Source organism: Nomascus leucogenys, chromosome 22a, assembly GCF_006542625.1.
Source record: "Nomascus leucogenys isolate Asia chromosome 22a, Asia_NLE_v1, whole genome shotgun sequence".
Taxonomy (NCBI): domain Eukaryota; kingdom Metazoa; phylum Chordata; class Mammalia; order Primates; family Hylobatidae; genus Nomascus; species Nomascus leucogenys.
This window is the reverse complement of record NC_044402.1, coordinates 100936811-100952362: the sequence shown is the minus strand read 5'-3', so window position 1 is coordinate 100952362 and position 15552 is coordinate 100936811. Positions and strand designations below refer to the sequence as shown.

The 15552-nt window shown below is 39.9% G+C and overlaps 1 protein-coding gene across 1 annotated transcript in view; it reads right to left on the bottom strand.

Annotated features, from left to right (window-relative positions):
- The window catches only part of AOX1 (aldehyde oxidase 1), an 84681-nt gene that overhangs the window by 25856 nt on the left and 43273 nt on the right, over positions 1 to 15552 (bottom strand). Inside the window, 5 exon segments of the mRNA NM_001280098.1 lie at positions 1966 to 2157; positions 3608 to 3694; positions 6481 to 6568; positions 7735 to 7868; positions 9854 to 9978. Coding sequence (NP_001267027.1) covers positions 1966 to 2157; positions 3608 to 3694; positions 6481 to 6568; positions 7735 to 7868; positions 9854 to 9978 — 626 coding nt within the window.

The window sequence follows — 15552 nt, the reverse complement described above, 5'->3', positions numbered from 1 at the left end:
ACACTTAGGAATATACCTAATCAAGGAGTTGAAAGACCTCTACAAGGAAAACTACAAAACACTGCTAAAAGAATCATAGATAACACAAACAAATGGAAACACATCCCATGCTCATGGATGGGTAGAATCAACATTGTGAAAATGGCTATACTGCCAAGAGCAATCTACAAATTCAGTGCAATCCCCATCAAAATACCACCATCGTTCTTCACAGAATTAGAAAAAACAATTCTAAAGTTCATATGAAACCAAAAAAGAGCCTGCATAGCCAAAGCAAGAGTAAGCAAAGTGAACAAATCTGGAGGCATCACACTACCTGATTTCAAACTATACTATAAGGCCATAGTCACCAAAACAGTGTAGTAGTGGTATAAAAACAGGCACATAGAAACCTGTGGAACAGAATAGAGAACCCAGAAATAAACCCAAATACTTACACTCAACTGATCTTCGACAAAGCGAACAAAAACATAAAGTGGGGAAATGACAACCTTTTCAACAAATGGTGCTAGGATGGCTAGCCACATGTAATGAGAAGGAAACTGGATCCTCATCTCTGACCTTATACAAAAATTAACTCAAGATGGATTAAGGACTTAAACCTAAGACCTGAAACTATTAAAATTCTAGAAGATAACATTGGAAAACCCCTTCTAGACATTGGCTTAGGCAAGGATTTCATGACCAAGAACTCAAAAGCAAATGCAATAAAAACAAAGATAAATAGCTGGGAGCTAATTAAACTAAAGAGCTTTTGCACGGCAAAAGGTACAGTCAGCAGAGTAAACAGATAACCCACAGAGTGGGAGAAAATCTTCACAATCTATACATCTGACAAAGGACTAATATCCAGAATCTACAAGAAACTCAAACAAATCTGTAAGAAAAAAACAAATGATCCCATCAAAAAGTGGGCTAAGGACATGAATAGACAATTCACAAAAGAAGATACACAAATGGCCAACAAAAATATGAAAAAAATGTTCAACATCATTAATGATCAGGGAAATGCAAACTGAAACCACCTTACTCTCGCAAGAATGGCCATAATCAAACAATCAAAAAACTGTACGTGTTGGCGTGGATGCGGTGAACAGGGAACACACTTCTACGCTGCTGGTGGGAATGTAAACTAGTACAGCCACTATGGAAAACAGTGGGGAGATTCCTTAAAGAACTAAAAGTGGAACTACCATTTGATCCAGCAATCCCACTACTGGGTATCTACCCAGAGGAAAAGAAGCTGTTATTCAAAAAAGATACTTGCACATGCATGTTTATAGTAGCACAATTCACAATAACAAAATCTCGGAACCAACCCAAATGCCCACCAATCAATGAGTGGATAAAGAAATTGTGTGTGTATGTATGTATATATATATATATATATGTGTGTGTGTGTGTGTATATATATATATACACATATGTATATACATACACCCATCAGGTAATGGGTGCACCAAAATCTCACAATTCACCACCAAAGAACTTACTCATGTAACCAAATACTACCTGTACCCCAATAATTTATGGAAATAATAAAAATAAAAGCCAACCTATTAATGTTACAAAAAAAAAAAGAACCAAAAGGAGATCAGTTTAGCAACTGAAATGACCAACTTTTTGACAGCTGGCTGAGATGTTCGGGAAGTGGAGAATGAGGGCCTTGATGGAATTGTGGGTAGCAGTTATACCCCCAGTCAATGGAAGCTTCTCATCAGCCAGGGGAGAATGCAGTGCTCACTCCTCGGGATCTTCTGCTTCGGGATTTTGGAGCAGGAGTCTGAGTACGGTGAGGATTGCTGAACTTTGGAGGCTGGGCTCTGCATTAACCAGTTAGCTGGGGGACTTGGCACAAATCATTTGCCCCTCTGGGTCTCAAATTCCTCAACCTGAATGGCCCCCAAAGGCCCTCCCGTCTCTGACATTCCACATGTTTTGTCTGTGGAGCTAATTTAGTATTACCTTCTCAGGGGATAGTCCACATTTGGCTGCAACTTCTGTGATACAAGATTCGGTGATCAGCCCTGCCTGAGGAAAGCCAAACCCACGAAAAGCCGTGTTGGATGGAAGGTTGGTTCTGCATGCCCAACCCCGGCAGCGGAGGTTGGGAAACTTGTAAGCATTGTCCATTTTCAGAAGTCCCATTTCTACCACCTGGAGAAATCCAGAGTTGATGTGATTAAGATCTTCTGAACCTGTTTCACCATCCTACGACCTCAGACCAAAACCAGGCCGGAAATGGCAGCTCTCTTTTCATCTAATCTAACATGCTAAAATATTCCCATGCCCCCAATTAAACACATTTTTGCTGTAAAATAATTTTTAAGTATTTGAATAATTTTTCCTTTGAGAGCATTAATTTTATTTTTGTATTTTGGAGTTAATGCATTTTTTAAGATCTCAAACACATACAAATACATCCATTATCTGATTGATATCTGAACGTATCAAAGGCCCTGAGCACTGGGTTTATAGAATGTAATGAATATGATATCCTGGAAGACAGTGAAAACAGAAAAAAATGTTTTGGCATTGGGTCTAATGTATTTGGTTCTCAATGGGGAGCAATCCTTTCCCTGCTCCTGGGGACATTTGGCAATGTCTGGAGACATTTTTCATTGTTAACATTTTGGTTGAAACTCTTTTTTTGAGACAGTTTCACTTTTGTTGCCCAGGCTGGAGTACAATGGCGCAAACTCGGCTCACTGCAACCTCTGCCTCCGGGGTTCAAGTGATTCTCCTGCCTCAGCCTCCCAAATAGCTGGGATTACAGCCGGGTGTGCCACCACACCTGGCTAATTTTGTATTTTTAATAGAAACAGGATTTCACCACATGGTCAGGCTGGTCTCGAACTCCTGGCCTCAAGTGATCCACCCACCTCAGCCTCCCAAAGTGCTGGGATTACAGGCATGAGCCACCACGCCCGGCCTGGTTGAAACATTTTTGTTTGGGGTTGGGCTGGACACGGTGGCTCACGCCTGTAATCTCAGCACTTTGGGAGGCTAAGATGGGAGGATTGCTTGAGCCTAGTAGTTTGAGATCAGCTCTGGCAACATACTGAGACCCCATCTCTACAAAATAATAATAAAAAAATTAGCTAGGCATGGCGGCATGTGCCTGCAGTCCCAGCTACCTGGGAGGCTGAGGTGGGAGGATCGCTTGAGCCACTGCACTACAGCCTGGGCACAGAGTGAGTGTCTGTCTCAAAAAATAAAAATAAAAAATAAAAAGACTAGAGAGTGGTAATGCCACTGACATCTACTAAGTAGAGGCCAAAGATGGTACAATGAGCAGGATGGTCCTCACCATAAAGAGCTACACACTCCAAAATGTCAATAGGGCCAAAGGTGAGAAAGCTTGGTCTCATGTGTGCATCTGGGAAAAGAGGTCTAAGTATGGGAAGCCAGGGGGTAACACACAGATGCAACTCAGCCAGCATCTCTGGGCTCATACTTTGGGCACCAGGAAGTAACACATGGCTATCCCTGCAAGGATGGTCATTATGCCTTTATAATCAAATATTACTTTACTATTGGACATTTTCTAAGTTAAATCATTTTATGTAACACTCAGGAATGTGAACTTGCTCCTTAAAACACTTACGAATAATGATTCATCCAAGGAGGCGCCTGCATTGCTATAATGCTCCATGTCCAGGGCCAAGATTCTGCCATCATTCATGAATCCAGCCTGGGGAAGAGAACCGACATCGAATGCTGGAACAGGGGCCAAGTCTCTCTAAATTTTGTCATTTGCGAACCCTCCACACATAGGGGAAAGGCATCATGACATTGGATTTGGCAGTGATTTCTCGGATAATATATAACTAGCTCTGTGATCTTAGGCAAGCTATGTAACCACTCAGACTATCTGTGAAATGGAAGTAAATAAGGCAACACATAGAAAATTATAGGCAAGTGCCTGAAACATAGCAAGTACTCTAAATATAACTAATATTACTATCGTAAATAGTATTCATATCACCTTTCCTCACACTACTCTCCATCAGAAAACATTATTTTCTCATAGTTTTAGTCACCATTATGACAATGGCTTCTGTCACTATAATCCAGTCCTTTCAACAAAGTCCTATGGTGGTGAAGGACATTTCTGCTTCAGGGTCCTGTTGTCACTTCTTCCCTCAGCATTTACACAAACAAGCTCTTCATTGTTCTTCCAGATCGGTTCCTCCTTCTAAATTGTCTCTTTCTTTTAAAACCCTCCAAGTCATGTTTGCGGTTTTATTCTTCATTGCATTTTGCCAAGATTTTCACCAATCCTGTTTTATTTTACACTATATTGGCTCTTGGACTTATCTCTTCTACATCTTACTATCATATCTCAGACCCCAATTATTTCATGTCTGAATGCATCAGCTGCCTCCTGCTGGTCTACCAGCTTCCATCCTCTCTCCTCTCCAGACCATCCTGTTAGCCTTCCCAAAGCACCCGTGTTTAATTACGGCACTGAGCCATTCAAAGATCCACTCAGTCTCACTCTTTCTTTTAAGATCAAGTTTAAACTTCCCACTCTGGGACTGTAGGCCCATCTCAGTCAGGTATCACCTAAACCCATCAATCTTGTTTTTTACTACCTTCCAGGAAGTGCTCTGTGTTCTAATTCCCCATCTCCCCTTACTCTTGCCTCTATCAAACATGCCATGTTTATTATACCTCTGTAGTTTTGCTCTTACTATTCCCACACCTGGCTTGCCTTCTTTCTGCTTTCTGTCTATCCATTCTTTTTTTTTTTTTTTTTTGAGATGGAGTCTCACTCTGTCACCCAGGCTGAAGTGCAGTGGCGTGATCTTGGCTCACTGCAACCTCTGACTCCCAGGTTCAAGCAATTCTCCTGCCTCAGTCTCCCAAGTAGCTGGGATTACAGGTGCCTGCCACCATGCCTGGTTAATTTTTTTGTATATTTAGTAGAGACAGGGTTTCACCGTGTTGCCTAGGTTGGTCTCAAACTCCTGAGCTCGGGCAATCCACCCGCCTCCGCCTCCCAAAGTGCTAGGATTACAGGCGTGAGCCACTGCGCCTGGCTTCCATTCTTGAAGACCTATCTTTTACCTTCTCTAAGATGGTGCCTATATATACTCCAACTCATATTCATCTCTACATCTTTTAACCTGAGATTGTTATGTTTTCATAATGACTTCATATATGTCTTATTAAAAAAATCTCCTTCAGGATAAAGTTTACTGTAACAACTCTTTCTCAGCTAAATCAAATTCAAAATACAGCTTAGAGTGAGTGTGATTTGAAATGGAAACATTCATTATCTCCTAAAAAACATGTATTAGTTATGCAGTTTTGTGATGGAGACAATGCTATGCATCTAACAAATCCTATTGTCTTTCATTCTGGGCACACAGGAAGATGACGGTTCCCAGCCTCCCTTACAGTTAGGTGACAGAGGTCTTGCCAATGACATCTGGATACAAGTGAGGTCCAAAACTTACAGGTCTGGTGCCTAAAACCTAAAACACCTACCAGGTGACACTCCATGCTCTCTTCTCTCTCTCTTCCCTGTCTGCTGCCCTCGGCAAAAGATCCCCTTGAAGACTCAGAGTTTGTAGGGCAGTGATACCCAATAAAACTTTCTGTGATGATGGCAATGTTCTGCGTCTGCACTGTCTAGTATGGCAGACACTAACCACATGTGGTTACTGAGCACTTGGAATATAGCTAATACAACTATGGAGCTAACTTTCTCATTGTATTTAATTTGGGTAATTTAAATTTAAATAGCCATATGCTCCTAGTGACCACTATATTGGATGATGCAGTCCAAGGGCACAGTGGCACCAATAAATGGAAACAGCTCCAGTCCCTGAATGATTTTAGAAAGCAGAATCCTCCCCTTTCCCCCCTCAATGATTATATTGAGCTGTTACTTGAGCAAGAAATGACATAGTGAAAGTTTAAGAGCTTTTAAGTTGTTTCTTAGAGCAGTTAGCCCACTCTGACAAGCAAAATTTTTCTTATAAAGCAAAAGAATCACTATTTTCTACTATAAATTTTTTTCTATGAATTTCTGGAACCCCATTTTACAAAAATATCCTTGATATATTGAAGAATGAGGTACCCATTTACAAATAATTGCAATTTCACATAACACAGCTGTTATGAGAATTATTCTACTTTTACCTCTCTTATATGTGGGAATAAGTATGGTAATCAGATGTACTTCAATGGCATACACACGTTTTCTAGTTATTTGCTCTGTACAGCCAATACCAGCTAGCACTAAGTGTTTTATTTCTGAAACTGACATCTTTGAGCTAAGCAGAGAAGCCTCATTGAACCAGCTAGTAATTAAAAGTCAGTGCAACGAATAGAAAGTTAAATAGATGCTCTGTTTGTTGATTTGCTCATTGTTACCCCCAACTAGAGAGTAGCCAAAGGCTGCCCTGTGCACTGATAGGATGTTATATCTACAACATAAATCCTTCCTCCACACCTTCTTGTACTCACTTTGTACTTTCCAAGGTAAGGATGGCGGCCTCCAGTTATTAACATGTCTTCTCCTCGTTCCAGAACACAGCGAACTGCACGGCCATGTCTAAAACAGAAAAAAAGCAAGTGAGGCAAACTCTCTTACCTAGTAGGCATCCTCTGGGGTTTATATAACTCCTAGCAAGAGCCTGAGTGGAGCCTACACGCATCACAGAACAACACAACTATTTCGCGTGCCTATCCTCTGCTGATCTTAGGCATACACAGTGGGCTTTCCTCCCGTTAGGTCAGGCAATAATACCAGGCATTTGCAACTTGTGGGATGGAGGCTTTTGGGTGCCAGGGGCTCCAGGGCATTGCTTTGGGGACATTTTGCATTGTAATAACAACCTTTATTATAGGCAAATGGTCCCAAGGTCTTATTTTAGACGGGCCACAAATGGAAGAATGCAGGTCTAACTACCAAGTGCTCCCTGATAGGAGAGACCTGGAATCAAGGTCTTTTTGCTTCCTGGGATGGAGGAACTGACCCATATTACTCAGCAAACGAATTAAGCCTTCTAGGTGTGCCTTATCCAGAGACAATTTTCCATGAGAATGTTTTGAGATCCTCAAAGGAAAATGGCGATATAAATGAATGTAAGCATAACAAAAGCGAAGTCTCTATTTAAATCAATAAAATATACATATACACACATATACATATATACACATACATATATGTACATATATGTACATATGTGTATATACGTGTGTGTATATGGGACCCCATTTTACAAAAATATCTTTGATATATTAAAGAATGTACATATATACCCAAAAACATCCACATATATGTTTATGTGTATGTATATAAACACATATGTGTGAATATGTATATGTGTGTATGTATATATAGGTACATGGTTCAAAAAGTCATATATATGACCTCTACATATATAGCTCAATCCAACAGGTGCTGAGGACAAGTAACTCCCACTCATTCAGGACCTGTTTTCTGCCCATTTTCTAGGTATTATAATATTTTTTTTCTGTGGCTTTTATTATTTTCAGTAATTGATTCTTATTTTGGTTTCCATAGGACAATATAAGACAAGTAAGTGTAATAAGCTGGCAGCTTGTTTGTGTGTTTGTATAGTATATGTGATACTAAATAATCTTGGCCCAGTTTGTCCCTCATTGATTCTGACAGTGAGAACTTTCAGTGTGACTTCATTTTATTTTTAGCAGATTTTCTCCACTTAACTTGTTTAGCAGAATTTCTCCACTTACTTGTTTGCGGCAAATGCGGTGACAGCTGCAATGATTCCGGTTTTTAACACCTTCCCTCCAAACGCTCCACCAACACGCCTTACATGGCACATGACCTTGTTAGCTGGGAGCTTCAAGGTCGAGGCAACAATGTCCTGTGAACAATAATAGTTCTGATTAATCTGATCCATCTTCAGCAAGGACTTAATTGTGACTGTCATTGCCACATCTATGATCTTAACAAAAAAAAAAACTGTCCCCTGAAATGGGAGCGTGAGTGTGACAGTCACTAGACGTTTTGATTCTTTAATGTTGCACATGATACCCGTACTGTGTGGTTATGCTAAATAATGGGATGATGTCCAACAACCCTGGCACACAGCCCCAACTGATCTCAGCAATACTTGGCTATAATGACATTGCCAAAACTAATTAGTAGTGTTTTCATTACCAGTGAGATATTTTTGTGCTCATACTTTTTTGTATTTTCCCCATGAAAATCCCTAAAGTATTCTATTCACACTAATCCCTAGGCATACGTTTCTTGAAGCTGTGAGATTTTGCAATCTTCTAAGCCTCACTCAGCATGGGTCTTTCCCCTGCATTCTACTGTCTCTACTGGAAAATAAGCACTTCTCAGCCAGGTGTGGTGGCTCATTCCTGTAATCCCAGCACTTTGGGAGTCCAAGGCAGGTGGATCACCTGAGGTCAGGAGTTCGAGACCAGCCTGGCCAACATGATGAAACCCCATCTCTACCAAAAATACAAAAAGTAGCCGGGCATGGTGGTGCGTGCCTATAATTCCAGCTACTCAGGAGGCTGAAGCAGGAGAATCGCTTGAACCTGAAAGGCAGAGGTTGCAGTGAGCTGAGATTGCACCACTGCACTCCAGCCTGGGTGACTGAGCGAGACTCTGTCTCAAAAAAAAAAAAAAAGCACTTCTCACTTCTTGCTTGGATTGCTGCTGAAGTTGACCAGTTCGTCTTTCTTGGATGCAGATTTCACTCGTTTCTGCCATCTTAATGATTAGGGGTCATTTAGTCTTAACAATTGATTCTTACAGATGGGAAGCCTGAGATGGATGAGGTTACGGAACCAATATCCCATGGGGAGTGAAGAGCAAAGCAGGCCTGAAATGGAGTTCCTCTGACCCTCCTTAGGATCCTGCCTTTTACGAGGCCTCATTCTCCGTAGTCTCACATTCCTACTCCTCTGCTAAGAGCACTGGCTCCTTATGACCAGAATCAAGAGCCCCTCCTGCCTCATTTCCCTTATTCTCACCCTGATGCTTAAACCTAGCCTTCCTAAAGCCACCCCTCCATTCCAGCTGGGGCGGTCATTGTGCTATTCCACCTTCCTTCCATGCATGCTGTCTGAGGTACAGGACACAGGCAACAAATGTTTACAGAAGAGGTGAGAAAATAAATTAATGGGTGTCATTTGATCTTGCTGTGGAATTGCCTGGAAGTGACCTCGCTTGTCTTACCATCTAGACAAACCTCACTCTCACTCTGAATCCAAACTTAAGGCTTCTTTGTGGGACTTCCTGGATGATTCCAGCCCTCAGCAAACTCTCCTTTTTCCTAATTTCTCCACCCATGTAAATTTTGCCTTTGCTGATTTAGCACCTGGTTGCATCCTTTTCAATATTGTTTCTTAACTGTTTCATGTGAGTTAGGCACCATAGGCTTTGGAGAGCGGGTCTTCCTCTGTCTTCTCTTGTGTTCTTAACAGTGGTGCCAAGAGCTGAGCAAGAGACCTGCTGATTCCATAACTGGTTTTAAAGCTACAATCCACAAACAAAAGGCTCCCACTTTAATAACACTCTTTTAAAAGTACTGAACTCATATGGCTATTAATACCCAAATCAATATGGCTATTAATACTCAATATTTCTTCAGTCCCTGAAGAAATAATATTTTTTGTTTTGTTTGTTTTGTGTTAGAGACAGGGTCTCACTCTATCTTCCAGGCTGGAGAGCAGTGGTGTGATCATAGCTCACTGAAGCCTTGAGCTCCTGGGTTCAAGCAATACCCCCACCTCAACTTCCCAAATATACTTTTACCTCTAATTGCTCTTGATGTATTTCACTGACCAGAAATCATTTAGCCATGTCCTCTCCACAATGGCCCCATGTTACCTGTATATATTTGGGAAACTGTGTAGACACATAGACATCCATTTCTTGATCCTCTCCCTTGGGAACAACAAGCATGCTTTGGGTTTCCATATAAAAATGTTCTTGACCTCCCATATGTATTTCACCTGTTACAGGAAAATACATAAAAGTCAAGGAAGCAGTCAGAAGAAACAAGTAGTGTCCCCCAGGTGTTATCCCATTATGCAGAAATTCCACTGACAGCGCTTCTGCTGGGGCAGCAGGCTACACAGTGAAGTATAACAAACAACGTTTAGCTTTCAGTCTACTTGCAGATTTGAAGTAAAGTTCTATAGGAGAATCTTTTGTGTCTGCCAATATCTAGGTCACAGAGTCTTAGGGAAAGGTGTATGACTTTCTAGAGCCAAAAGCAGAGGGGTCTTGATTCAGTAGGTCATAAGGAGCCAGTGCTGTTAGCAGAGAAGTAGGAATGTGAGAATGTGGAGGCTTCCAGCTCTAGGACAAGCAGGAGTAGATGTACTGTTCCCTGTCCCTCTTGTTAAGTACAGATAACAACCCTGAGCATTATTTATAAAACAAACATAAGAAGACTCTGAAAGGTGGAGAGAAGGCAGACCAGCTAGGGATTTCAGGACCTAAGGAAAGACACAGCAGTGAGTTCAGTGGGTTTTGTTGTTGTTTGCCTCAGATATCCCAGACTTTGTTCCAGAGGAGCCAGCAATCTAAAAACTCCAACAGGCAAAGAAATAAAAAAAAAAATCCTCAAGAAAAGCCCACTCTCCCTAGCCAAAGGACCAGAAAAGGGGAAGACTAGAAAGACAAAAAAGTTTAGACAATAAGCACTCTACTCCAGGCAAACACCATGGAAAAAAACTGCAGCCCCATCCCTACTGTGAAGGTTGAGTAGGAAATCTATAGTTCCACTCTCATCAGGCTGCAATGAGGTGTCCCAGCCTCTCTATTGCGGTGCTGTCAGTGGATGCCACATGGGGAACCTGGACTTACAACCCCCACCTAGCAGTAACAAGGCATCACCCCCTTCTTCTCCATCAGCAAAAGGTTAAAGTAATCTAGTGAAACAGAATATTCTAATAAAATAGAAGATTCAAATAAGATCTGAAGTCTTATTACATAATATCTAAAATGTCTAGGATACAATCAAATATCATTCATACCAGGAACCAAGAAAATCCCAACTTCAATGAGAAAAGACAATCAACAGATGCCAACACTGAGATGACACAGATGTTGGAATTATCTGACAAGGATTTTAAAACAGCTGTAATAAAAATGCTTTAATAAGCAATTACACAAACACATGAAACAAATGAAAAAATAGAAACCTCAGCAAAGAAATAGAAAGTATAAAAAGAAAAAACAAATAGACATTTTAGAGTTAAGAAACACAGCAAAAATTTAAAAAGTTCAAGGGATGGACTCAGCGACAGAATAGGGAGAACAGAGGAAATGATTAATGTACAAAAATATAGAACAATAGAAATTGGCCAATCTGAAACGCAGAAAAAAATAGACTGGAAAAAAAATGAACAGCACCTCAGGAACCCATTGGCTATAACAAAAGATCTAACATGTGTGCCGTTGAAGTAAACTATTTGAAAAATAATGGCTAAAAATGTCCCCAAATTTGCAAAAGACACAAATCTACAGATTCAAGAAGCTGAGTGATCCCAAATAGAATAAATCCAAAGAAATACACTCCAAGATACATTATAGTCAAACTTCAGAAAACTAAGGACAAAAGCACCATGTTGAAAGCTATGAGAAAGAAACACTACTTCCTCTATAGGAGAAAAGTGCTTTCGTGGTGAAACCCTGTCCCTACTAAACATAGCAAAATTAGCCAGGCATGCTGGTGGGTTCCTGTAATCCCAGCTACTCAGGAGGCTGAGACAGGAGAGTAGCTTGAACCTGGGAGGCAGAGGTTGCAGTGAGCTGATATTGTGCCACTGCACTCCAGCCTGGGAGACAGAGTGAGACTCCATCTCAAAAAAAAGAAAGAAAAATAAAAGCACTTTTAAAGACAGCAGATTTCTCTTTAGGAACAATGGAGGCCAGAAGAAGTGGTAAAAATTTTTCTAGTGTGAAAATACCTGTCAACTCAGAGTTCTATATCCAGCAAAAATATCTTTCAACAATGAAAAGGAAATCAAGACATTTTCAGATGAAGGAAAACTAAGAGTTTGTTTTAAACGGATTTACCCTGAAATAATGGCTGAGGGAAGTTTTTAAAACAGACAGAAAATGATTTTTTTAAATGAATAAATCTTAAAATATCAGGGAGGAAGAAAGAACAACAGAAATAATAAAAATACTAGTAAATACAATAGACTTTCTTTCTCCTCTTGGGTTTCCTAAATTGTGTCTGAAGCAAAATTATAACATTGCTTCATGTGATTATCAATGTATGTAGAATAAATAAATAAAATTATCAATTATATTATAAAAAGGAAAGGGATGTAAAGGGAGGTAAAGCTTCTACACTTGACTTGAACTTGTAAAATGTTGAAACCAGACTGTGATATTTTATATATGTAAATATTTTATATGTATATAAATTTTATTTTATATATATGTATGTGTATATGTGTGTGTGAACTAGAGCTACCACTGAAAAAAATTGTACAAGGAGATATACTAAAAAATACTATAGATTAATCAAAATGAAATTCTAAGCAAATATTCAGGCAACCCACAGGAAGGTGGGGAAAAGAATAAAAAGCAGAGGGAACAAACAGAATACAATTATTACTGGCAGTCATGTTAATGGAAGGCAGAACTTTTAAAAATTAAAAATTTACTCAGTAATAGTGATTTACAAATTGTTTGAGGATTCCCAATGAGATGATTTAAATTGCAATACGGACTTCCTATCTTATTGAAAATCTGAGTTTAAAAAAAGAGCACAGAAAAATGAATAGATTCTGCTTCACTTATAAAAATATAAACATTAAAATTCCACAAGCTCAGATCTTAACTTCAATTTAAGCTTTTATCAAATAGTCTAAAGATCCATGTCATTGTCACTGGCTCAAATTCAAGCTTGCAGTATTATTGATTCTGCCTATCCACTTAGAATTTATTTTGTTAAGTATTCATTTTATTTAAAATATATAGAGTTAAAAAAATTAGAGCTGTTCCTGTTTAAATCTGTAAAGAAGGCAAAGTTTTAGAAACCTGTTATATTGCACTGCCTACCCCTCAGCCCCCACCCATAGTGCCCCCTCTTCACCTTAGGGTATTGCTCTCAACTCTCTAGGTTGGAAACCAATTTGATCAACTAATCCCTGAGATAAAATGTTATCCCAGTATGGGTTTAGGAGTGATTCCTCCAGGCATATTTACATTTTAATAAGAGGCCCTTAAAGTCCCAAATCTACTAAGATGTGAATGTGTCTATCTGTACCATGCCCAGTAGGATAGGTTGTGGGGAAAATCGTCTCAGTTTCAGGGCTCCCTGGGTCTCTCGCAAATCCTTCTATACAGATTGTTCTCTGTGCTCTCCAGTATAAAGAACATCCCAGCTAACAGAATTTTAATGAGATAAATGAGAAGCAGGATAATGTAGAGGAAAGAATACTAACTTTGGAGTTGGGAAAACTCTTAGATTTGATCCTGGTCAATCAGGTAGCCTCTCTAGCCTCAGCTGGCTCATTTGAAAATGGTAATCTTTAGCATCCTCCGGTGCTATGACACCGGGATTAGATAGAGTTGAAATATATCTTCGCAGCAGATAAGTGCAAACAATAATAGTACTCCCTCCAAGAATGCATTCTAAGACCTGATATAATGCTCCACATATTTTATCTTTTAAATATTTTTTTTCTTGGAACACCTATCTTCTTTTTTTCCTTTAACTTTTAAGTTCTGGGGTACATGTGCAGGTTTGCTTCATAGGTAAACGTATGCCATGGTGGTTTACTGCACAGATGAACCCATCACTTAGGTATTAAACCTAGCATGCATTAGCTATTCTTCCTGATGCTCTCCCTCCCCTTACGCCCACTCCTACAGGCCCCAGTGTGGGACACTTATTTTCTTAGAAGACAGATAAAGTGTTGCTATGATAATTAATTCCAATTATCTCACATTGAAATATCATGAGATATTATGAGAAACTCATAATCCAAATGATGATAGCAGATAAAGGAAAAACTAGACTCAAACTCGTGAGTCAAGAGGATGAAAATTGGTTTTCTTTTGCCTTCCCTTGTCTTTCCCTTCCCTTGTCTTTCTTTTTCTTTTTCTTTTTTTCCTTTCCTTTCCTTCCTTCCTTCCTTCCATCCATCCATCTTTTTTTTTTGACAGTCTCTCTGTCGCTCAGGCTGGAGTGCAGTGGCCTGATGTCATCTCACTGCAATCTCCACCTGCCGGGTTCAAGCCATTCTGGTGCCTCAGCCTTCCGAGTAGCTGGGATTACAGGTGTTGGCCACCTGTAATTTTTGTATTTTTATTGGAGACAGGGTTTTGCCATATTGCCCAGGCTGGACTCAAACTCCTGGCCTCAAGCTATCTGCCTGCTTCAGCCTCACAAAATTCTGGGATTACAGGCGTGAGCCACTGTGCCGGCTTCCTTTTTTTTTTTTTTAAATAGAAGGAGTCTTGCTACGTTGACCGGGCTGGTCTCAGACTCCTGGCCTCAAGCAATCCGCCTGCTTCAGCCTCACAAAGTGCTGGGATTACAGGCATGAGCCACCACGCCCGGCTTCCTTTTCCTTTTTTTTTTTTTTTTTAATAGAAGGTGTCTTGCTATGTTGACCAGGTTGGTCTCAAACTCCTGGCCTCAAATGTCCTGCCTTGGCCTCCCAAAGTGCTGGGATTATAGGCGTGAGCTACTGCAGTTGGCGTTTATACTGAAAAGTAGTATAAATGTCCTTTTTAATATTCCCGTATCATTTTTATACTTATCAATGGGGTATGCAGCAATAACAAAAATTCAAGTAAGAGGCAGACTAAATCAATCACCTAATTGAATTAGATAATGAAAGAAGATGTCAAGGAAAAATACAACAATGGTATTTTGCACAAATACTCATTATGTCAAGAAATAAACATGAGACAAGGAACCCCCCTAACTATTGATATTTCCAACATGCTCATACCAGGAACGCTCTATGATAGAAATGTACCCTCCTTTTCTCTTCATTCCCATAAATAAAACTCACCTTTCCAGTGTTTTTCACATTTTACTAGCCCTAAGAATTACCTGTAAAACTTGTTAAGACCAATTCCTGGGCTGTTTTGGGTACTCTACAATTCTAAAAAAGGGCACGGGAATCTCTAGGTCTCATAAATATCCTCAGTGATTCCTATAAGGAGAAAATCTTGGAAACACTGGGTTTGATAAATGAACACCTGCCAATGTATCTCACTAATAGACAATATTCTAATAATCATTGCTCACAGTTATTGATTTGTTACTATATGCCAAGAACACATGATTATCTCTTATAACCTTTATAATTCACATTTGAAATTGTTTTTACTTTATCCACGTAATATTAAAACAGGGAGACTGAGCCCTGAGAAGTGCCCTGCCAGGTTACACAGCTAATAAGACACAATGCCAAGGAAAACTGGTAGGTGACAGTTCCAGGTGTCTTTCCTACAGCTTTCAGGTAACATTTCCAATCAGCCCCTGACACACTTCAAGTTTAATGCACCTATAGAGTTGAGACATGATGGGCTTGGAACTTAAGAAG